We start from the raw sequence: 25,188 nt of genomic DNA, 5'->3' as shown, positions 1-25,188 counted from the left end.
AGCATAGCTTTATCACTTAAACTTGAGTCAGACTACCAGGAAAAGTGCAGGGGGACACAGTGTGGAAAGGAAGCCCTGTATTACATGTCTGGTAACCTCAGTCCTTTGGATCTTCTGCTATATGAGCAAGCCGGTACTATCCTACCCCCTTACTGTTTCATAGACTGTATTTTCAATTGATAACTCTAACACTGAAGGGRCACAAGAAGAAATGTCATGCTAGTTCTTTAAGTGGAATAAGTTGGCAATGGCATTCTCGTGGGCTACACAGAAGAACCTGTAGGATTTCATCTGGTACACAATTTGTTAAAAGTAATATAGCCTAACAGCAAAAGCCAAGAGTGCTTTTTCTTGTTTGTATTTTTTTTTCTTCAGGCTATATGTCTTTCCGGTGAATACCAGCTGCTGGTATGCTAGTATTACATTTTATTTGCTGGAAAATTATTATTCTGAGCTAACTATCTAAAATAGCTACAGGCCATTTCCTCTTTATTTTTTTCTTCAGAAAAATGGAAAGCTCAACAATACCCCAGTGATTCATTCAATTAATCTTAAAAGAAACCATGAGTCTGGCTGCCAAATATCCTTCCTTAATCCATCCTGGCTGTGGCAGCATACTTCTCATATGAAGGCTTAAGCACATCCAAGTACTGCAGATCCAGACTACTCACCACACATGCTGTTGTATGTTGTTCCCCAGAGAGGTTTTTCTACCATCTTTCTGACATTATTATGACATGACTGAGGACTGTACTTGCAGTCTGCTTAATACTTCGAATTTCTGTGAATTTCTCTGAGAGTTCAGCCTTCGCGAGGGTCTTTAGGAAGCAGCCCARATTGAGAGCTGACATGAGCCATAGCTCCCCTCTAAATCCTCTTAGGGACCACATACTACTATGGGCTAATATCAATTATGTGTTAAACCTTATTACACATCTGCCTAAGATCAGCTCTGCAAATCATGAAGACGGAAATGACCCCTGTGGTCCTCCTTTGGGAAAAGCAGTACGTGCTGTCAAAAGTCATACAGCCCTGGGACAGAAAGTCTTTCTTTCAATGGACATCAACAAGTGTCTGTGGTAACTGAGTCCTTAATTTTGCCAGGTCTGGTGTGATCTAAAATAATACCCCCTCAAGTCAGTGTTRTATTCAAGGACTTGGCAACAAATCATCAGCAGGCAGCTGCCTTCTAAACACATGTTGGCTTGTGTGCAGGTTAATGTACACAATATGTCCCCCACCCCTAATACTCTGTAGGTGTGAGAGAAGTTTGCAGTTCCCAATCAAAAAAACAAGAGTTCATTTGGAAACTGCCCAGTGGTGCTTTTTAGATAATATAATTTTCAGATGTCCATGCATTCAACACATGCAAACCATTTGTCCCGTGCAAATTAAATTCTTACCGATCCATTTATGCAGGGAACATCATCGTAATGAAGTGCCATTCCACTTGGACATGCGTAGCCGTTGGCAGTGCTTCCCCGATACGGATTTGTAGATATAACTCGCCTGTTCATAAAACTGAATAAAGCAAAATAAAAAATAATAAAAACCAGAGCTTGAACCTAAGTCTAAACGATGATTCAGTGGTTTGTTCCCTGTATCTGATTTTGTAGCCTGGAAGCACACATCTTCTCACTTTCTGCAGGAAAGCTGAGGATTATTTTCCTTTCTTCCTTTGCTACTCACATGTTGCTGCTAGCAGCACCATATGCTATCACAACATATGTTTCTGTATTGTATTCCGACAGTGGGGATAAGACAGCGAGAAAGCCAAGATGGCAACAGCTGTAACTACTCAGTGGCATGTTTACAGGGGAACCTGCTGATCTAAGTTATAAGCCAGCCTGCCAGTGTCCCATAAAAGTTTCCCTGTTGTATCGGGGAGAAGCAGGTGTTTCTCAGGGCATGCATGTTCACGGGGGACGTGCGCTTAGGGATCTGGAGAAACAATAATCAAATCCTGCAAAGATTTGACGAAAGTGGAACTTAGATGAAATTAAGTTAACATTTCCATCAAAATTTGCTGAATATTTTATTCCCCAAATTCTGCAGATTTTTCACGTTCAGATCAGAACTTTTGGCTGGGTAGGGTTTGAACAATGGTGCAAACCTGATTCCCAGGCTGGGTTCCCGCAATTACTTTACATGCACATTCTTGTTATGCACAGTGGATCCGAGCCCCCTGAAAACTTCAGAAGGGATATATACTTTTCTTTATTTCTTTTTTTTCTCTCCCCAAAACCAGGACTGTAGCTTGTTTTACTGGAATTCTGCAGAACACATGCAAAGTGTAACTGACTACAATAGGCTTTGTGTTGGGAGCAAAGCTCTAGCAACTGCAGAATGAGACCCAATAGCAATAACTACATCAAGGGTGAGTTTGCCTTTCAAGCAGCCTCTGAAATGGAAGGAGGTACACAGAGAGATCCCAAATAATTCCTACAGATGCAGGTATACATGAATGGGAAAACAAAGACTTCCACCCCAAACAATGGAACTATTCAGGCTCTGTGCTGACATTCATAAAATACGATAAAGCCCTCCTAAAGCAGAGGAGTGGGTTGTTTGTAGTGCTGGCCAGAAGTCAAGAATTCTGTGGTTTCGACATTAACTTTCTTTTGGCGTTGGAATAACATCGAGTCCATCGAATTGCTTGCGCAGAGGGAGACAGGCCTCATCCAGCTATTGCTCACCTGAGCCGCGAGAGACGCCGGCTCTCAAGAGGGATGAACCTGCCTAGGTCAGTGTGAGACTTTTTTGTCTGCCACATCCCAGATGGATGTACTGGACTAAGGGGGTGGAATAATCATTAGACAGAAGGTTTTCTTACCCTCTTAAAACAGACAAACAAACAAACAAACAAACAATAAAAAGCCTAGGACAGATAAAAATGTTTTTAACTTTGTCATATCTCGTACTTTATTATACATTATTAAAGGGCTGCTCCTTTTAATGAAGAACACTAAAGTGTTTCTGGTTAGTCTACATTTGCAGCTGTTATTATGTATTTTTCAGTTAAGTAGCTTCATCAAGAGTGATGCATGATAAATGTCTGACAGCTGAGATATTCATTAATGACATCTGATGCACCTGCAGTAACTACTTCCACCTCCAAAAGAAGCTAACATTTATCATGTATCTGCAAACACTGAACCTAATTTCACTCAGCCTCATTAGCCCTGTTTGCAGATGCATCCATGTAAATTAATTATATTCTAAACCTACTAGATGAGAAAGCAAATAGAAAAAAAAAACACATTTGGAAACAATTTTTCTTCAGTCTTTCCTAGATACCTAATGATTTACATAAAGAAAATTAACGGGCTTATTAATGGAGAGCCAATCACTTGGCAAAGCATTAATCTCAGTAAAAGAATAACYAATAAACCTGATGTGATTTAATGATAATCAAATTTTTAATGATAACTACAGTCAATTTAAAATACTGCTATTTATTCTATAAAGGACTGCCAATAATATTTTATTAACACTTCAGTATCACTGTCATTTCTCCTAATTTTCTAGGAGTAGCTGAAGATCAGAAGACAGTTACTCTAGTTGCTTACTGACAAGCTCTTGCAGTCTTTTTAAAGACACCCAATGATTGAACAACTTCTAAATGTGGGAATTTTGATATTTTGCAAGTTAAGTTTGACATTCCTTCCTAATATGTGGTCTAGTTGCATATGTTTTTTCACTTGGCTCCAATTAGTATCACATTTGTTCAGAAAAGGAAAGCCAAGCAGTATTTGGGGGAAAAGGTTTCCATTCTATTTCTTTCTTAAATGTGGTTAGTATTAGATGCTGACTGAAGCAAAAATACATGTCAACACAGGATGTACTTCTTGAGTCCTGTTAACTTCAAAAAAATACTAACAGAAGTCTATAAGCTAAATGCATTTTGATTCTCTCAGAATGATTTGGCTTTCACAAAACTGGGATCGTGCTAACACTGAGTCACTTTGATTTCTATCAGAAGTCATTCAACCTAGATCCTGAATGAAGCTGCATGCTTTCCCACACTAACGCTCTCTGAACGCTTAACTAAGGGAAGAGCTTTTGGAAAGCTCTGAAGCTCTTTGCCTTTTCAGTGCTTACAGTCTGCTTAAATTTACGATGGGCAGATAGGGTGTGAATCTCTCGCATATTATTAAGTCAGACGAATTACCGAGTTGTGCAGAGAGCCTCACTGCTGTGAGCGCGGAGCGAGCCCACCACCTCACGGGAGGATGCCTTAGCAAACTGTCTCGTCAGGCAACCCGCTTCCAACCCTGTGAAACCACCTGCTACGGCTGCAGCAGGAGATCCCACATATCCCAAGTATTCATCCACGCTAGATTGCTAAACAATCTAACGCAGCCAAGGAAGAATGACGGTCCCTTCCCACCAAACGCTCATTTAATGCCTAAATTGATTTGAACACTGAAATCACTGCACTGATGCTAAGTATGCTTTGCTTTTCTTACTACATGACACAGGATCTGTGATGAGGGATTCACTGTACTGATTTGCATTTCAAACAGGATTTCCGTGCTGTGCCTATATTCCACCTCCTAAATTAAAATTCAAAAATAAGTTGGACTGGTGTGATCTTGATGAATTTTTTTAATTAATCAAAAAAGAATTTCAGACAAAAACACTGAGAATGTGACTATCCAAGCCTTAAACTTGCTACGCATTTTTAGTGGTTCTGTTCAGATATAAATATAAATACAGCCAGTAGGTAAATGAATGTAATCTAGGTAGCTACAAATTTATTTAAATTTCAGCATTTTTCCAGGGACAGTTCTAAGGCTTCAGGCAAAATAGAGGAATAAAATATAGCACTGAACAAGTAGCCTTACTGAAAAAAAGAGTAAAGATTGGAATAAAGTTGGCTATCATCATCTGCATCTTTTACAGAATTTAGCAGGATGCCAGCAAGATAATCTTAAACACATCCGAGATGCTGAGACACTTCAGGAGTTCGTTATCTGGCGAAGGGGGGATTTTGATAAGCTGTCTTGGCACGAGAGTTAACATAAGGATATAAATTCCCACAGTGGTGAAACGAGCCCGGCTAATTTAACGCGCCTTACCAGAAGGTCTGTTTTGCAGCCTGGATGACACTCGCAGTCATTTCCACGTCGATGTAGTCATAGTGCAGGGCTCCGGGGTCTGTGGAAGATCCAGTTTCAGCCAGCAAAATCCCAATCCATCTGCCCATGTCTTCAGACGATGATGCCTATAAGGAGAGGGGAAGAGTGTATGTGAAGTCCGCAGTCTGCCACTGAACTGAAGGCATTTTTAACATTATTTCAAAACTGTGCATTTTTCTTGGCTGACAAAATGCTACCATATTGCACAAGAAGCTCTGGTTTCTCTCTGTTGAACTCCTGAAAAAAAACAGGCTTTTCATTAAATTTGCTTTGCTATAAGGAGTGCACTTTGAGTAAGCTATGTGCTCATGAGTTATGACGTAATACTAAGTGGACAATCTCAAGAAAAGAAGAAAAAATAACTATATAGGCTAATGGATTTAGATTCGTGTCACACTTATTTTAGATCTGAGAAAACTGAAAGTTATGACAGCATTATTTTCCTACGCTAGGCTGGGGGATTTTAGTTAGGATGACTCCTGACAAGAAAATGTTAATGCTAAGTAGGAATGAGAAAAGAAAATAATGAAATACTAGAAGGAATATTAGGGCTTTTTTAAATTTCAATATATTTTTCTGTTTGATAGTATTTATTTTCCTAATGGCACAAGTACAAATATGATTACTCTTACAAATAATTTTTGAAATTCAATTCACCAGTTGCAAAGTTAAACAGTAACAAAATAAAAAATGGAAAAAACAGGGTGGGGGGGAGGAAAGTGTGCGGTTTCTATAGGAACTGCTTCTAAATTTCCATTTTCTTTTTTTAGTGTCTTACCACCTTTCACAGTGCCTTGAATTGCCATCTAGTCTTTCAAATTCTCTGAAGCGCTCACATGTAATAGGCCTTGTTCCAAGGACAAGAGAGTAACATGACCTGCACTTGGAAACCCAGCACGTTCAAAGTGTCTGTCCTGCCATTGAGAATGAAAGGCTGCCTCCTCCTGTAGTTTCATTATACTCGGCTTTGAGTGTCTTCTCATTTCATCTTGCCAAATAAAATGAATAAAGGCAAAAAAAAAATAATCATGGACAACTTTTCATAGTCCAACTTTAACAAGGTCTGAAAAGGAATACATTTTTTCCCAATTTTTAGTTTCATTTTGACTTGTCAGTTACATCACGCCCTTGAGTTTGCTGCAGAGAAGTTAAATGCAGCAATTAGCCATCAACAGAGCCACTGATTGCAGTTTTCCAGATCAGACTGGTTTCATATACCAGCTTGCCTGTCACCAGCAGCCACCATCAGCTCTTTGAACTGGGATCCCACCAAAGTTGTGAGTATTTTCCCAGCTTAGGTTATTAGTTGTCTGGGCTGCATTGGACTATAGCTGTCCTCTTCTCTGTTCCCATTCCTCCAGGCACAGAGTTACTGTGCATGTAATGCAGATGATGGTATGACCCTGGCAGTGGTAAGAGTGTGTCCATGTGTTTATGGACATCTCTCTACCCATGTGGCATGTAAAGAGATTCACCAGCTGGCTGGCATACCAGTTTTTTACCTTAATACGGATACAGAATGAGAATCCTAGAAGTGACTCATATAGGTAGCAGACATAAATGAGAGTTAAGAGCCCAAAGAGTTTCCATCARCAGTGATCCATTAATTAACTACTGCTAAGGTATTTACCTAAAGTAGTTATATTATCCCTGGTATGAGAGTGTGCCTAGAGAAGGAGCACAGATATTTCAGTAACAGGTCAAGGGAAGGTCAGAACAGAGATGCATGGTGGAAACATCTCACTGAAGAAGCTTTCTGAACTGCAGTATGCGACTTGTCCCTAAATCTCAGTTCTTTCTTTGCCCACAAATCTTAATTTCTTTTTCCTCCAGTATTTATTACCCAGCTCTGCAATAATATTATTCCAAAGGTTTTTTGAAAGGTCAGGTTGTATGAAAGTGCCCTTCTAAGTTAGCTTGTGGGTGTCCAGAAGAGGCATAGCATTAACAGCCACTGCACCTCGAGCACGGCGACCTCCTGCCCGTTTCGAAGCAGCCGGAAGGTCAGGGGATGCTTGGAGTCCAGCCCTGGAATGACCTCGCAGCCGCGGAGAGGGATGGAAACTATGTGGGTCTTCAGGTCTGTCCTGTCCTTGTGGAAAATGAGTTTATTGTCTTTCACTCTGCACCAGCGCTCACGCCAGCGGTTGTTTGAGAGCACGTTGAGATATCCTGCAATAAAATGAAACAGGAGATATTTAGTTTTGAGTAACTGTGACTGCCCAAAATTTTCTGGGGGAAATCACGGCTGTTAGTATATGATTTGATGATGAGCTAGTTTCTGTTAACACCCAAAATCAGTTTCTTAAAGACATAATAAACTTCACCCATGCAATACCAATCCATTCTGCTTTGCCGGGAGGAACAGATTAGCACAGTCAGTTTCCCATGTTGATTATCCCATTCTAATTTCATTTAGAAAGAAGAATGCACTTTGCATTTGCAACTTTCAGGAGCATTTTTAAAGCAGAATTTAAGAGATCTCTATTGATGCCAGTGAAAATAAAACAAATATTGTTTTAAAAATCAAGACAAATATATATGAAATTTAGCTAAACTTTAGAACAAAAGCTTTAAGTCAAGATTTTTTTTTCTCAGCGATAATACACTACCTTTATAACAAATCAAAATTTCATGAATAAATTGCCTTTTAAAAAAAACCTTACTCTTCTTATGTTCACAAATACAGTGTCTAGGCAAAAAATGTCAGTAAATGGGCAGTGTTTTTCCTCCTCTGTCCCACAGCAACCATCATCCCAGACTCAAACTTTAAAATCAAGACAACGCACAATTTTGCTGTCTCATTTAGTTTGGAAATAAAAAAAAAAAGATCATTTAATTTTGGTTCCCCTTTACAAATGGTACATGAATTCAGCATATTGATACGACATAATATCTTGCACAGGCCAGAATTTATATAAAATATTTATCTTCTTTCTCATGCCTGACTTTTATTTAAGCACTTAATCACGCTGGACAGCTATCTCTTTGGTTTTCATTAAAACTATGACTTGTCTCCTAATTTTTCTGGGCTTCCCTTCCAACATTATGGTTCCAATGTCAAAGCTTGATCCAACAGGATATGGCAGATCAGAATTGTGCACATCCTAGAAGGTGCCATAAAAAAAGAAGGAGGATGTGCATAATCCTGTGATTTTGGCTCCTTGTGATGATCAAATTCTCCAGCCTTCCTCCCTCCTCCCGTAACAAAACCTGCAGAGCTGTGCAATATAACMTAATCCCGAGAAATGGAAAAGCGTGTGCAAGCCAGCTGGCTTGTTTTGGAGGGATAGTTCCATTTTTTTTCAGGCAATATTTTTTTTCCTTCTTCTCCCATTGCACCTCTCAGAGAAGCTCTTCCAGGCCCTCATACTTCCTCTGAATTAAGCAGGACCCCATGCTTTTCCTCCCAAATATCCCTACTTAAAATTTCAATAGCTGACACGCCCAACACGCCTTGTGTGTGCTGGGGCATTTGCAGCTCAGCTTAGCCCAGGTGGCCAAAGAGAAATGCTGCTGTAGTGAAGAGTCTTCCTTGAGACTCAGCACACAGGTGGGTTTTCATTTCCATTCTGGCTGTGTGTCCCCTGCAGCCCCCACTGCACTTTTCCCTTTGTTCTTGGGAGGCAGAAAATTAAGTGAAAAAGCCCTTAACTATGCAGCAACCTCCAGGGCATTGCACTGAGCCAGTTTTCTGATCTTGAGAAACTCCTTCTGCAAAGACTTCCTGCAATGACCAAAGCATAGACACTTATAATATATATTTTTCTATAAAATCTGCAAGTGGTGTTGAGTAGAGCCAAATGCAGACCACAGTAATAGCTATACTTAGGCCCAGATCCTAGATAATGACAGAAATATTATGAATTGGGTTGTACAGCTGAGGTTAACATCTCACATAACACAGAATAATCAACAGACCATGAGACCCAGGAAGTTTGAGCTTTTATGGAAGCCAGATGCTTCAGAAGATGTATCTGGCTGGACACAGGTTTTCCCAGCTGTTCTTTTGGTTGATAAATCACATCTGTATTTAGCTGATGTATAGACATGTATATGCACACTTATTTAATCAAAGCTTGCTTATGTGAATGATTCCCAAATTGTGGCTTGAGAGCCACCTGTGATCTCTGAAGTTCTCACTGGTGTTCCACAGATCTGCTCTTCTCACATGGGCAAGCATCTATTGCACTTCACGCAACTAAGAGTTCTGCCAGCTGCTGCCTAATCACAGCTTTCTGGATTTCCCGAAGTTTTCCTAATCAATTAAAAGGGAAAAAGTAATCCCTGACTTTATTCAGAATCCTGTGCAACTGCTTCACAGCTTTCTTTCTATAGGATTTTTCTGGGGGGTCAATAGGTTGGCAGAAGGGTGGGTTCAACCTTGCTCACATAATAGAAGTGTTAGTTAATACTGGAGCACCAGAAGGCATATCAGGGAATGTAACAACTACATTGCATTGTTTGAAAACACCAGAGCTGTGACAACACCAGCTATCTGCATTACACAAAGTCCTGAACAGTGAGCAAACATTAACAGCTAAGATGCAAAATGTAAGCAAGAAGGTTGTATTTTCTGCGTGCCTTTAAATATATGTTCTTGGTGTTACCAAGCACTACAGTTGTCTTAAGGCGTGTTTAACACTAGTAGTTGAAACAGTCTACAAGAAATTGGTTTTGTGCATATGTATCAGTTTAGGAACCCCGAGTTAAATGGGATCACTTTGGCTGAGGCTGGTCCACTGCTGTCATGATTGCCATCACATATAACCTTAGCAAGAGCCATCATAAAAACACTTCTGTCAACAAGAAATCTTTTCTGTTTTCAGCCTAAATTTATTTTATAATCCAGCCTATATTCCTCTTACATCCATTTGTTCAAAAATTATCCTTGTGCTTAAGTAGCTCTTGTTTCTCTCTGTTGTTGGTCCACATTTCTCCTCCCCCTCATCTTTTCTACAGACAGCAATGATACTCTTTCTTAGCCTGTGCTATCATTTCATTAAATAATTCAAGCTCTTTAAGTCCTTTCTCAAATGATAGGCTCTTGATTACTCTGCACCTCTTTCAGTCTGAGTGCATCTTTCTGATGTTGGGGTAAGAAACAAAGCAGTTAAACAAATTTATATGAATTTCTAGGCTACAATTTTATAAAGTTTYAGTTGCAAAGTGCATTTAAGACTCAAAGACAAAAATCTCTTACCACATGTAGGAACATCTTCTTCAGCTGATGAGGTCTGTTCATCTGTTGATGGCTTTTTCTTTCCTAAACCGATGATCTTTGTTATTTTTTTCCCTGTTACTTTGGTCACTGTGCCCTTGGCCTCTGACTTTGAACTTTTTTTTCTTTTCACTATCAAGAAAGCAAAAGTGTGCATTTTAGTGTGTTTGAATAAACTGGTGAACAGGGAGAACCTGAATTAAAATAATAGTTCAAATAAATAAACAATCCTCTGCAAAATACACATTCAGACAAAAGTTGCAGTCTGCAATGAGATATACACCCTCATATGCCTTATATGCCCTCATTAATACTGATACCTATAAATATCTTTCACCCTGTTAAAATCATGGCATATGAAAGGATAAGGAAAACAAAAAAATTAGGCTTGTATTTTATCTAATCTACTCAATCTGAAAGTCTCTTCTACAGCAGTCATCATCTAATTTATCAATATGACTGAGCTACCAGCATGTAAATTTACCTCATATACATAAGAATAAAAATCCAACTGGATGATCATTCATTGGTCCTAAACATTTATCTCAAAATACTTCAATAATTAAGTATTTAACAAACAAAGAATATGCCTGCCTGGCAAAAATGCCCCTGCTATTTACATTAGATTAAGATATCTTATCACAACAGACCTTTTGGAAAGACAAGTGGTATAAATCAGCTATTAATAATTAAATTAGTGGRATCAGGACAATGATTAGAAGTGGGCACTTTTTATGATCACACAGACTTAAAAGGAAAAGCTCTGCAGAAAGAAGAGACTTTGCTAACATCTAGTCCAGGTTTTCACAAACTTAGTATGTTACTTGCAATATTATGGCTCTATGCACTGAGGTATATTGAACTACTGAAGGTAACAGGATCAAGACTGGGGATAACATTTTTGCAAGTGCCTACCTGAGTAAAATCCTAACTAACTCATTGAAAAATAAGAAAAAAAAAAATTGCTAAGACTAAACAGAATCAGAAAGAAACTTATTTGCAAAACAAAATAAATGAAATGAACTTCCTTTCAGAAATAAAATTCAAATAAGTGGTTTGGATTTTATCAACAGAGCTAAAGTCAGTCTATTAACTGACTGAACTGTGAATTTATCCATTAACTTGCCCTGATAAGTGATTTTGATGAAAAATACAATTTTAGACTAGTTACTGTGATTGAGCTGCTGTAAGTTTTGCCCTGACAAAACAATTCCTTTTGCATTTTCCCCAAAATAGAGTATTTAGTGGTTGTGGACTTGAGTAAAGTGAGGAAAAAAAAGGACAAAATGTTTACATGAAAAATGGCTATGTGAATTGATGAACTGGGATGAAGAATGCTCTGAAAACAGAAACAGTCTGGAAGTCACAATGGTGTAATTTATCATATTTAGTTTAATTGTTAGCAAACTTGGAAAATTGTTAGAAATTGTGTCTGCAGCCAAGCCTGGACAAATCTGTCATCTGCCACGTGCAGTTCTGAGCGGGAAAGGCTGGTTTTCAGGTGTGGATTGCAGTTTATCAGCAAATACCAATACAGCGATGAGTGTGTGCAAGCGAAGGTCACATCTTCTCCTTCCTAAAGGATGGTTGCTTACAGCTTATGTTGTGCTCTCCAGACATGCAAGGAGCCCCCAGGCTCTAGGGAGGAAGGACAGCCCAGCGCTCCTCACCCTCAACCGGAGGGAGCCCCTGAAGGCAGCACGTGGCTGGACGCAGGTTTCTGGCCCACTCAGCCGCAGCCTAGGGACATCTGCAGCTGCGGCGCGGGGAAGGGCAGAAAAGCACCTATGTCAACTGCAGTTTGGGACCAAACTATGCTCTCTATGCCCCAAATAGGGCAGATCTTTCTAACTGGGACAGACGACCAAAGGAGGTTTTCTCATGACCATGCACAGGCAGGGGAATAAGCCCGTTCTTTTAYGCCCTGTTGTCCAGTTGCACGTTTGTTTTCATTCTGCCGTAGAAGAGAAAGGCAGCAGAAATGAGGCCTTTATGGCTTAAACTTTGGGAGTCTAGGGAGTACACTGATTGCATGATTGGAAGAGATTTTTGTCACAAAAACCTTTTCTTCTCATTTCCTTCCCCACAACAAAACAAGAAGCTGGTGAAGAGCAGAGCGAAGGCTGCCTGCGGGTAAAGCACGGAGATAAATGCTCTGTGGAGTCTCTCTTCCCATGTACAGCTAAGTGAGCTCCCGAAAGCATTTCCTTTCCATTGTTTAAAGCCAATTCAAAATATCTCATCCAGAACCACTTAAAGCGATGCCAGGCATATTTTAATCTCCTTGCAGTCATTAATGCCTATTATTATTATTATTACTACACAGTTGAAGGTCAAGATTTTCAAAAGCAACTGGTATTTTTAATTACCCTACTTGAGACATCTTAAGCTGTGCTGGTTTTCCAACAGTGTATGCTCCTTTAAAATGCCTCCAGCTGGGCACCTGAGTCGCCAGGCACTTCTGGAGATCCTGGACTACAAAGGCTCAGCTTTTGTTTCACAGATGTGCTCAGCAGGTTTCAGAGCTAAAAACTGTACTGCGATTCGTTTCTGAAAGCTTAGTGGAAGATTTTACAGTGGGAAAATTAACCATATACTGCAATGTCTAGAAATCACAATAATTGACCAGGTTGCATACTGTTGGGTACATCACAGAGATCTGTGTATTCAGGAAACCTTGGGAAAGGACACAAGGAGAAGGCGAAGGAATCGAGTCAAAGAGAGAGACAGTGCTGGCACCAACGCCAGTATCGACACATTGTGCTCACTACAGCTCACATTACCCTTCTTCTTGGCTGCTGCAGAAAAATGCCCACTCTGCTCAACTAAAAATACTGTTGCTGCATGGGAAGTTAACTAACTGATTCATGGGATTTTTCCACCTTTGGGAGGAGGAAGTGGGGCAGGGAAGAGAGCGTAAGTGTTGATTTTTTTAGAGCCAACTCACACAAAAGTCCCATTGGGTTTAGGAAGTGCCTTTTATAGATTTATAAGGGCTAAAAAAAAATTCACAGCTTCACAGTAACATACATACAATTTTATACATATATACATACACAAACCCACTAATATTACTTGATTATGTATATATTAGTGTGTTAAAGTATATAATCATGCATAATATTTAGTTATACATGTATGTGTGTGTGTATACAAATATATAAAAAACTATATAATATGCATGGTTCTTTCATTTCCTTTTAGCAGTCAGTGATAGTTTTTTGCTTAAAAACTACACACGTATTATGTATGTTGCCAGTATACAGTTAGCTACTCTACACAACTGTTAGTTGCCCATAGTGGTTGCCCAAGTTGCCCTGAAAAAGAGTGCAATTTTGAACACAGAAAAAAAACCAAGTCAAGATTTCTATATTCTGTGTCCTTACACTCATTATATTTGTTTCACCTGCACAACATTGAATGATTTCTGTCACTGAAAAGTTTTAAGGAGTCATACTTGACATAATTTAACTTTCAAGTTAAATAGAACACTAATAAAAATATTTAAAGGCATTATTGCCTACTTCTTTAAAATATAAACACCAAACCTATTTTACTTCCTATCTCTCTCTCTCTGCACATATTTTTTACACTAAGCACCTCTACCTCTGAGATGTACCTTGTTCTTTGCCATTGCACACCRTAGTGATGCCATTTTCCACAGCACCTTCCCCATCCGAGCTCGGTCTCTCAGACGACAACTTCTGCATGGACAAAAAGATTAGGTGACATATCATGTGGTCACCTGAGCCAAAAGCAGTGTCATGAGCCCATTTAAAATTATGCTTACTATGAAATAAAACACATTTCAAGCTCTCATCCACTTGGAAGACAAACAGAAGATAGTCAAAAGTTCAGTTTTAGAGGAGTTTTTTTACAGTATCATATAAGCTTTAGAAAGGCACAGTGAAAGCCTAACCCCAAATTAGGTCTATATTTGATAGTATAATCAAAATATTTTAAGTTAGATAATCGTAATTCAAAAGATGTTATTACACATTATGTATTTGTAACGCATTTCTAGACTCTGCAATGTTGCTGTTTCTTAACCTGCCAAGGAATGATAAACAATTACATGGATCAGATAAGACAAACTTTAAAACTATTTCTTTAAAAAATACTTCAGATATGCATGTACAATTACAACGTATCAGAAAACAGTGCATTCCTACATGGTGTAGGAATCAATCACTGCAAAGAAGATATTTGTGAAAGAAATTTTTAGCACCAATTATTCTGTAATGGTTGGGTAAGAAATATGTGATGATGTGGTATAAAGTTTATGCTGGCACGGTTGTGGTAACCACGTTACTCATGAGTGGTGAAGCCATGAAGAAGATATGCAGATTATCCCCCAAAAACCAATGAGAAGTTTTGATATACAACATCACTTTTTTATGGCATGCATTTCAGAAAGTAACTATTTTATGACATTTTTAGTTACTTGGTTAATAATGTGCAGATGTGCAGAAACACACAAGCACAACAGCTTTTGGCTCGTGAAATCAGAATATCTGAGCTATCATGGAACATATTTTGCTCTTAGTTTCCTGGGTATAATGCAATGTAATACTACTGACAGCAATGTCCTTACATCAAAAGGATAGAATTTGCCTGCAGGAGTTTTGAGATAAAACCTTTGTCAGTGGGACTTTTAAATAGGGCCTTCAGTAAGGTCTGCTCACACGGATGCCTTTGCAGAGCAGGGACTTAAATAGGTGCCAGAAACGTACTGTTCATTCACTGCAAAGATGCTGTCCTTTCTCATTCTTGCTCTAATATCTTGCTGAGTCAAGGGAGCTAAGACAACTGTATCCGAATAGCCAAGTTCCTGTGTGTTATGGCACAAACGCTTGGAAGGGTCTGCCAAGACAGTGACCTCAGCATGCCCAGAGAGCTCTGTAAGAACTAAATTCTCAAAAAAAAAGGGAAAGATTTTCCCTTAAAACTTCCTCACAATCTCCAGCCATTCTTCTGTGAGCGTCACATCCCTGCCTGTTCTTTGCACTTAACAGAGGGCCATCTCTGTGCCGCACCACGCGCATCATACACACTTAGTGTGTATGAATCTAAAAAGAAGCTGCTAATGGGTATAAGCCAGTCTGCTGGTTTTTCTTGACCAAATCAATAGAAGATGGCAGAAATTTCAGGTCTGTAGGATCTGTGCAGAAAGCCAAACAAATGAAAAGGACAAAGAGGCTAAACAGTAGCACAAGTCAGCAGATACTTGCTGAGAATATCCCCAGAAAATAGTGTAACAAGATAAAGTTAGTGCACCAAATCCAGAAACTAAATTTAATTTCAGCTTTGGGATCTGAACAGCCCCTAAACCATGTGGTGTTTAGTGGTGCCCCATAATAAATAATCATAAGGAATTTTGCATTAATCATTCTTGATAACTTCACCTTTTCCAGTTCAGTCTTGTGCACCGGAGAACTAGACAACGGCCCATCCGAGTCCACAGCTCCAGTGCAGTTGCTGCACACATCTTTTATAACCTTAAGAGACAATGCAAAACTTATTAATTAATCAACAAACACAAATCAAAGAAATTATATATGAATGTTAAAGAGAACTGGGAAGGGTAATCATACAAATATTTACTACTCCGAAAGTTAAAAAAAGCAGCAGTGCAAACATCTCTCTGCCCACGGGCAACGTGTTCGGCAGGCTGCCACTACATGAGCCTCTCCACATTGCCTCCTGCAGTCATTTCATGTACGACCTGGAGGAGACATGGTGTCTAGAGGTGGAAGGTTTCAGTTTCTAGACAAGCTAAGCTCCAGACATCTCCTGAGTAAAGAAACCAACAGAACTGCTAATTTCTATGGGGTAGTTTCGCAACATGAACTCAGCTCACACCACCAAATTAATTTCATTACGATGACAAAAAAGTGGGATTGGATCCAAGGTCCCGCGAGTCAAAGGACAATAGTTTTGCATAATACACTACCCAGCTGCTCTTTTTTTTTTTTGCTGTTGAAGAACTAATGAAGTGCTGAGCGACTTACAGTTCATACTAAGCAGTGGTATTTTGTGGTATTTTCTTATTATACTCGCACATTGACATAACGGTATAGGTCAAAGAAATCGTAAATGTATTCTTGGAAATGGGAATGGCATTACATCTGCTTTTAAAATGTTAAATAAAAATTCAGAACCTGGAATTCACTGAGATTTTGACAGAATTTAAGGGAGTTCAAAAACTGAAACTACATAAAACAGAAGAACCTATGATAGGCAAAGACATTCACTTTTGCTGATTCTCAGTGGACATCATTAAGTTTGTTTCTTTAATGAGGTTACCACCTTCCAATTATCAGCCCCAAATTGCTCATGCTGACTTGAATAGGGCTTGATTCTCAATGCAGATTCATGCTGAGCGTGCGTTCGGCTTCACACCACGGCCAAGAGCCTCGTTGGACACGTACGGACAGCAGAGCCAGGCTGCCTAAGAAAGGCATCTTCTATCAGAAGCATTGCAACAAGGCATGTGAACTTTTCTCTTTACATGTTTCTATGTTCCTGTTCATGTTTACATACGCAACTTTTCCATTTACACTGTTTATCTCAGGTATGGTTAGCAGAGAGGAGGATCCGACCTGCAGAACTCTCAATTCTGGGGAAAAAAGCAATTTTCTAACTTGCTTTAAATGGCGAGAAAAAGCAAAGCAACAAACAACATCTTCTTAGTTTTAAAATGAATCAATCTGATGTGGAAACCACTACAGATCTAAAGATGGCACCAAATGTGATTTTATAATTCCTTTCACAGCACTGAAGTTCCCTTTAAGAATAAAACTAAACAAACCAAATGTTTATGAGATTACAAAGACCCTATTGCTACAATTCACAAGCACATCATAAATTAAATGCACTATATCCCATATGGTAAGATAGAGCAGCAGCCCCATTTTACAGATGAAGAACTCGGGAACAAAAGCAAGATTAAATCATTCGCCCAGTGTCCCATAAGAAATCTGCACCGAGCATGGAAATGAAACCACATTTTTAGCCCTGAGCTAGTATCTTAAAACACTTCAGTATCCTTTCTTGCCTGTCTGAACTTCCCTGTATCTTGTCTCAGAAACATAAATGTAGTATTATTGAATTCATGGCACTTGGTGTGCTTTGTAAGAGAAAACTGATACATATCTGTTGGAGCATTTTATTGCAGAGAGGCAGATATTTGCATCTCAGACTTAAACTTAGCCCTACATCCCCCCAAATGCACGAGAACTCCTTTCTGAGTATTATTTTTCCTTCAGCTGCTGTTGTTCAGTTTGGTGGAAGTACACTGCTGTTTTCTGCCTAAAGAAATGTGACCGTACAGCTTCTGGGAACATTCATTTCTGTCTCCTGCATGACCCTGATACAACGGCTCATGTTTTCAGCATCTGCTCACACCACACAGTTAGTTAATTTTGGCAGAGGCACATAGTAATGGGAGTTACAGACAGAACAGAGGGAAATGATCTGGCAGCAATAACTGAGTAGTATGTGCAAAGTCATGCACTCAAGTAAATACGGTTCTTATCATACCTCACATATTTAAGGAAAAGTTTTCCTGAAGAGTTTAATTGGGTTGTAATTAAATTTTGATTCGAGAAATGACACAGTATCAAATGGAAGCTCATGGCCAGATCTCAGGTAAATGCATATTCAAGGATTCAACACTTCATTTGGGTTCAAGGGATTCACTGGCAGACTTGCACATCACCTTCTATGTGCAATATAATTGTGTTTGATACACAACATAAAACTCAGATTTTCAGAGCTCCGCAGGATGAAATGGCTTTAATATATAATGGTTGCCTGGATGCACTCTCTTTAATTACGTTTGCAGACAGCTGCCATTATAAATGTGGTTTTCACATGCTTATAGCTTTAACTCAAAACTTTAAGGATAAAACATTCCACCAGTGCTGCCAACTTGCATAATTTTAATCACAAGACTCTTAGTTCTTGTCATTTTTTCTATGTTCCATCTCCTGGAGTCATATGAATAAAAAATAACATTATTTTTATAAAAAGAAAAGTTGTGAGCGAGAGTGGGGAAAAGAGGTGAGTAAACTTTTATCCATTGGAATGAAATGTATGAAAATACAAATAAATATATCTCAATGGTTCTACAACTAGAAAGCAAATAAAAGTGTGTTATATTTCAATGATGTGTTATATTTCAATAAGATGGAACAAATTGGAAGGCTGTCCTGAGTATATTAGTATTAGTTATCTGTATGTTTCCAAACCTCAAGAAAAATGACCAATTTCATTATTAGTTTATATTTTCACACATGTAAGAAAAAGAAAATCATTCTTTTTTTCTCACCACAAATACATTGGTACATAACACACACACACACACACGGTCATCTGTCAAGAAAATCAAACTGAGACTGCAGACAGGATATATATTAACCTATTTAAAATATATGAGCAAACATAATCAGAAAACTGTAGGTCTTTCATTTTTTCATTTTTTTGGACAGATTCAAAGCTAAATACATTTAAAATAAAATCCTGTTATTCCATCAAAAGAATTTTAAATACAATTACCATTGTAATATTACAATTATTAGACTTCAGAACTGCCTCTTCTGAATGCAAACTTGGAAAATGCTTGTGCAGCCTGAACTATACTATTTTTCCATATTTATATTATAGAAAGACCTCGAATCCCCAGATGGATCAGGATATACAAAAGTGTATTGCGTCGACTTCGGTGACATGAGGAATAGAGGGGAAATATTTGCAGTTATAAGGCTGGAAAGATTCTCTGCCCTAGGCAGTTGACAAGGATGGGTGAAGTCAGTGGAATTTTCGCCATGTGGTGTGTCTGGAATATTTCTCTCTTTACAAATATCTTACTATGGAATCATCAACTTTTACTATAAAACCTTCATACCTACACTCATCTACAAATTTCTGTAGTTATTGTATTCTATTTTAAATGACACAGCATGACTGGAGGCAAAATACCTGCCCTAACTTCATTTCTTTTACATGTGAAGTCATAAGGATCAAATCATGAGAATTTTCTAGCTACCTTCAAAGGCTCCAGATAAAAGCACTGGCTCTGAAGTAAAATCAGAAAGTCAGCTCCTTGCTATCCCGAATCTGCCATAAAGGAACCCAACAAATTCTGAGCAGAAGACCTCAATTATGGCTGGTTACTTGTGGTTGAACTCTCTGGTACCTAATAAGGAATAAGAGTGGCTGAAACTCTTCCTGCATTTGAGGAACATGGAAGTCTCTCTCCTGGTGGATTCCTTGGGACGAGTTCAGGCTACCGACTTGTGCACTATAGGGACATGATTATAGTGTCCTTTCTTCTACCCAGAGCTTGTTTTCATGARACTCATAAGAATTTAATGCCTGTGAGACTGCCACTGTCTTCCAAATCAGGCAAGGAAAGGATTAAGTTTAAAAATGATTGACTTCAAAAGTGATTAGGGGGAACACTGATGGTTTGACTGCACAGTTGCTTCATTTCTTTATGAACCTGGGCTAAAAATCCAACCAACAAACCAATGCCTCCCATCTACCCATGTGTTTCACAGAATATAGAACCTGCTTCTAGTGGGAAGAACTAAAGTTCTTGTCACTTGTCTCTTCTTAACTCTGAAGATAAGGAATGTGGTAAAGCTGAAATCTGTTATGCACAATAAAGCAGAAGGAAAAGGACTGACTTCAGAGCTAACCCAGTATTTTTCATTTCTGTAACACTCCTTGCTGAGTGCCTGAGAAGTAGTGACTTTCTGGGACTCTTCACCATTCCTGTGTAATCATAGTCTCATCCTGTCTCTCTTCTGGACCCCTTGCTCCACATATATTTAACTATGCCAGTTACAACCTTCTCCCTAACAGAGCATCGAAACTCTACTAGTACTTTGCAGAACAGCAGAAGACATGCCCCAAGGAGTTCACAGTCAAGCAACCCACATTAGAGGAAAAGCAGTCGTTATCCACAGAACCTATGCTGTGAGTTCTGAAAAGAAACTCCCTTTAGCTTGTGTACTGGAAAACCTGATTCTCAAGAATACCCCAGCCTGAAAAGATTCATCTTCTTCCTTATTGCTGTTCATCTGAGCAAAGTGGGGGTGAGATTCTGGCAGCCAGCAGGCCTATCCTTACTGCTTGGATATCCCCTTAAAAAGGCCTATCTTCAATGCCTGTATATCCTCTTAAAAATTATTTTCTGACATACTCAACCAATACAACCCCTACATCCTCTCTCCTGCATTATTTGCAAGAAGTCTATTGTCATATGCGGCCATATRCAGCCCAAGTCACGTGGACGGAGGCGCTGGGGAGCGCGGCGGTAGGCACTGCTGCCGCAAAGGGAGAGGTGCCCCTTGCAGGGGAAGCCGACTCCCCAGCCCTGACAGCAGCGCTTTAGGCTGCAAACCTGAACTGGGCACGATTTAAATACCTTTCTACACATAGCTGCAAGTAGAAGAGAGAAAGCAGTTCAAGCCATGAGCTCAGAAAGAAGGGAAACAGCAGTAGGAAAGCAATAACTATCTAATGGTTAAAAAAGGGGACCAAGTGTCAGCCCTGCTCGGTTCTGTGCTGAGATCTGCTGCAGCCTGGATTTGTGATTTTAGCCAGGAACTTAAAGGAAAATTCATCCCTGAGCAAATGTGCAAATAGGATGTTTGCGGTTCTGTATCCACCACTTTTTGATTTACATACTGCATCTGCTCTTTTTAAGTAACATATTGTTTTTCATAGTACCAGTCGCACAAACACGTTCTGGTTCATGGCAGAGCTGGGGTCTTTCCACGTTGTCGGACCACGCTGGTGGGGACTCTGCGGCAGGATGGTCAAAGCTCCCGCACGCAATTCAGTCCTTTGGGTATCCACGTTATTCCTCCAGCAGCTCTTAGGCAAACATACTGACCTCTCAATGGCTTGAAATGAAGTAACTAAAAACATATTATTAAGAAAATGGGGGCGTAAGTCCTGGGAGGTTCAATTTGCTTTGCAAAGCCTTTACTGCTGGAGATGATGTGTGGTACAGAAAAAACTCAGCCTGACTGTCTTGGGACACAGTGTGTTACTGAAGTTACTTAAAAGCTAACAAATGCTGTATGGAAATCAGTTATACAGAGTACACATCCCCAAATGCATTTTTTTCCAGTCAGTTTTAAGGCATGATCATTCAGCACTTGACTTTACTCTGCTACAAAATGGAGATAATAACCTCTTTGGGGAACATTATTTAATATTTGAAGTGTTTTAAGATCTTTAGCTGGAAATTCCCGTAGAAAGTAAAACTAGCCACATAATGTTTACAATTACAAAGTCAATTTTGTGCTAATTTAAACTGGTAAGCTAATAGCTCTGTCAGGAGCTTATTCCTTGGTAAAACCCAGTCCACATGAAGAGTGAAGCCCAGAAGCTACTTTACTCCACTCACTAAGCTCAGGGCAGTGAAAAAAATATGTTTTCAAAGACTTTTACTCAAGGCAACATGCAATTATCAGAGATGGAAACTGGGTAGGACAACTGTATTAGCAGTCTTATGAGGAATGTTGCCGAGTCTTTAAAAGACTGTATGAAGTCACAATCCTAATTTTTTTCTTTCTTCAGGGAAAAAGCCTCTTATCCCAGCAAGTCCAGAATTAACTCAGCATTGCCAAAATGATCCAGGTATACACCTATTTATGCCTGGAATATTCTCTGTTAGATTCTAGCCCACTTGGCTTATGAAAACTGAAGACATTGCAGCAAACCATGGCTGCATACAGTAAAATAAAGAAAAGTTAACAAAGGGAGGATAATGTTAGGAAAAAATGAAAATGAAGTCCAGTATTTCAAAATGATAGATTTCCTTATTGCATGATAAGATGGTGAAACATCAGAAATACCTGTATGCAGGAGGCAATGCTAGGAGGAGGGGAAGGCCTCAGGGATGGACACTGTGACCATTCCATTCCTTTACTGGTCTTCTACAAGAAGCTACTTTAAAACTTCATTTCTCTGGCATACACTGATTTTTAATTTTAAGCGCAGTTTTTTGTGGTCTAGTTTGAAGGTGTTGCACACAGAACACATTCATCTGTATGAACGAAGCCAGTAAACAAGCATCTTCTTGTAATGTCATGTTCTTAGTAGTCCTTTTATTTTTCATGCAGCATTTCTCAGGGGTGCTGACAAGTACCTAGTTTCAATGTAGGATGTGCTGAGACAAACAGGCAGACTTTAATACCTTACCTGACCACAAAGGCACAAAAGTGCACACAGATGCACATATACTCAAGCACGCATGGAAAGAGCTCCTGTTTGGGTCAGAGTGTATAACTGCAGACATTTTTTCATGTACATTTTTGTGGGTACATTTTAGGACTCAAGTCTGGAAATTTCCACCGCTTTATGTTGCACACTGTATTACTGCTATGATCTCAGCTGTAGCCTGGAATTTGTACTGGTTACGCTTGATGCTCTGCAATCTTGACAGGCTTTTCGGTGACATCAGCTACCTCTTTTTCATCAAGCATTTGTAAGCTGGTAAACCTGAAACTCCCCTTGTGGTTTGCAGTCTAGACTTCAATTTACATTAGGTTTATCAGCTGTTTTTTGGTGTCATCTTTACAAAAAAAAAGTCTAAAATACTCTGTATTTACTTCAGCTCTACTTGTTTTAATACCACTTGTGTTCCAATTGATATTTTAAAATTGTCTGCCAAAGTAAATATCTTTTATACCGATTACATCTTACTGTTCAAAAAAAAATCATCTGGTTTAGCTCTCGTGGGAAAAATCTCCTGAGTGGCTCTGGCTTCCACAGCCATTTTGAGCTTTCCAGGCTCCAAAGGAAAGCCCTGACCTGACAGTTACACACGTGTTTCTTCAGGAGAACCTGTTGTGCCTGCCTGATAACCTGGCTCCACTGCCTGCCATATCTTTGGTAGAAAAGGTGCATTATGATTAAAAAAGATGGCTGCAGAGACCTTCCTCTATCGCCAGAGTCTCTAAATCTGCCCATTTTATTAACTACCGAAATCATACGTTGCTGACAGAGAACTTGGGTGGGAGCATGCCTCGGACTGACAGGCAGGAAAAGCTCAAACCACTTCTCCCAAGATAATACAGTGTGGTAACTTCCTACATAAATCCACACAAGATTTCCAGAGCTCACTGGAAGTGAGGGCTGAATGAGCAAAAAATAATTATTTTCACAATAAAAAAAGCCTTGAATGCTGATGTATTTTTAAAAATGCAAAACCACTGCCTTTTACTGAAAAGCTGTACTTTCTGAAAACCTTGGAGTGGTTGCAAGAACTGCATAAACCATGTTAGGTTTGTTGTTGGGAAGGTAATTTGTACTGTACAGAATGGAGGTGCTCCAGCAGCACTGAGGAGCTGGACGTTGAGCGTACAGTTGCATTGCCATGTACCTGAAAGAGCTTTATTAATAGAGCTTTGCCATGTGAAGGGACTAAGTAAAGTGCTGCCAGTCTGTGTCCAAACACTTTGCAGATAGCACACTGCCCAGCCGCTCATCCTCAGCACATAGGAGTTTTGCTAACATACAATATACAAAATCAATTTTTTTAATTAGTAGCAGGAATGCATCTGTGATATGGAAAAAATCTAGCAGTGCTCTGTCTGTCTGTGTGGGGAATGTTTTATGTATAAATAAGAAAAGAAAAATATTGTAATGAAAGAAAGTCTGGTAAGTGCCAATGTATTCAGCATTACCAAATCCAAGTTTAGAACAACGCAGGAAATAATGGGGTAGTTAGTTACTATGATCTAATTGCAGTGGAATTCCCTTGGAAAAGAGTAGGACCTGTGAATGCCATTTCTTTCCAATCAGTGTTTTTGAAACACTAGGTGAGTTAATAGACCACTTGGATGGTGTTAGGAGATAAAACAAGATAATGATGTTAGAAAAAGCCTATAAAATTCATGACTGCCTTTAGCTTCTATTAAAAAGACAACACTGCATTTTCTAAGATACAAACTCTCAGTTAAAAATAACACATACACAGCAACCCAGCACAACCCCAAAAGGTATATTCAAATATTGCAAAATAGGAAATTACAGATTAATTTTCCATTTGTTGAATTAGCCTTCAGCATATCTCATACCTCTTAAGCTGCATTTTACTTCTCCCCCTTCTACAGAAAAACTATCTGTCATCAGGAAATTCCTACGCGTTTAATTCGATTGTGTTTGGAAAAACACAATTTATTCTTAGCAAAATAAGCACCATATAAGGTTAGATCAGAGCACAGCATGGAGATTGCCTGATGAGTCTTATGCATTCAGACTTTTACATGCATTTAAAGGACTGGATTTTAAGGCCTTAAAACAAGCCACTGAAACTGCAGTGGTAGTTTCCCACACTACTTCACTGACCCCCACATCTGAGACTGGCAAAGTCCAACATAAATACTAGCAATCTGGTTAGGATCTAAAACTGCAGCACTTGTGCTGGGATTTTCCACATTTTTAGACACTGAACAGAAAGGAGTGGAAGATGACAAAACCCTGTTTCTCAGAAGTCTACATTCCCAAACAAACCATAACAGATGATATGCTGCTAAACTAGGATTAGCAGACTCTATTTAGCAACCAGAAGCTGAAGGATTTTTCTCCATTCAGAGTCATTCGAATAAGTATCTCCTCATCTTTTAAAAAAGATGACTGTGGTGGTGCTATGCCCTATTTCTTCATAGTAGCCTTGGTGGCTACCTGTACACACCCATCCAACAGCAACCTGAACCTGCAGCTCACTGAGCATGTGCCCTAACCAGCAAAGCCTTCTGCAAAATCAGATGGAGACGCAAGAGAAGGGAAATTTACACCTTT

The 25,188-nt window shown here is 39.2% G+C and overlaps 1 protein-coding gene across 6 annotated transcripts in view; it reads right to left on the bottom strand.

Moving 5' to 3' along the window:
* AFAP1 (actin filament associated protein 1) overlaps window positions 1-25,188 on the bottom strand; it is a 79,375-nt gene that overhangs the window by 13,782 nt on the left and 40,405 nt on the right. For all 6 annotated transcript variants that reach the window (XM_026054778.1, XM_026054775.1, XM_026054776.1 and 3 more), the window contains 6 exons: window positions 15,768-15,860; window positions 13,982-14,066; window positions 10,345-10,494; window positions 7,102-7,313; window positions 5,082-5,227; window positions 1,404-1,521 (listed from right to left, as the gene is read on the bottom strand). In XM_026054778.1, the coding sequence (XP_025910563.1) occupies window positions 1,404-1,521; window positions 5,082-5,227; window positions 7,102-7,313; window positions 10,345-10,494; window positions 13,982-14,066; window positions 15,768-15,860 (804 nt within the window). The remainder of the gene's footprint in view (window positions 1-1,403; window positions 1,522-5,081; window positions 5,228-7,101; window positions 7,314-10,344; window positions 10,495-13,981; window positions 14,067-15,767; window positions 15,861-25,188) is intronic.

This window comes from Apteryx rowi, unplaced genomic scaffold (assembly GCF_003343035.1).
Source record: "Apteryx rowi isolate R43461 unplaced genomic scaffold, aptRow1 scaffold_97, whole genome shotgun sequence".
Lineage (NCBI taxonomy): Eukaryota > Metazoa > Chordata > Aves > Apterygiformes > Apterygidae > Apteryx > Apteryx rowi.
Note: the sequence above shows the minus strand (reverse complement) of the source record. Positions and strands in the feature narration are given on the sequence as shown.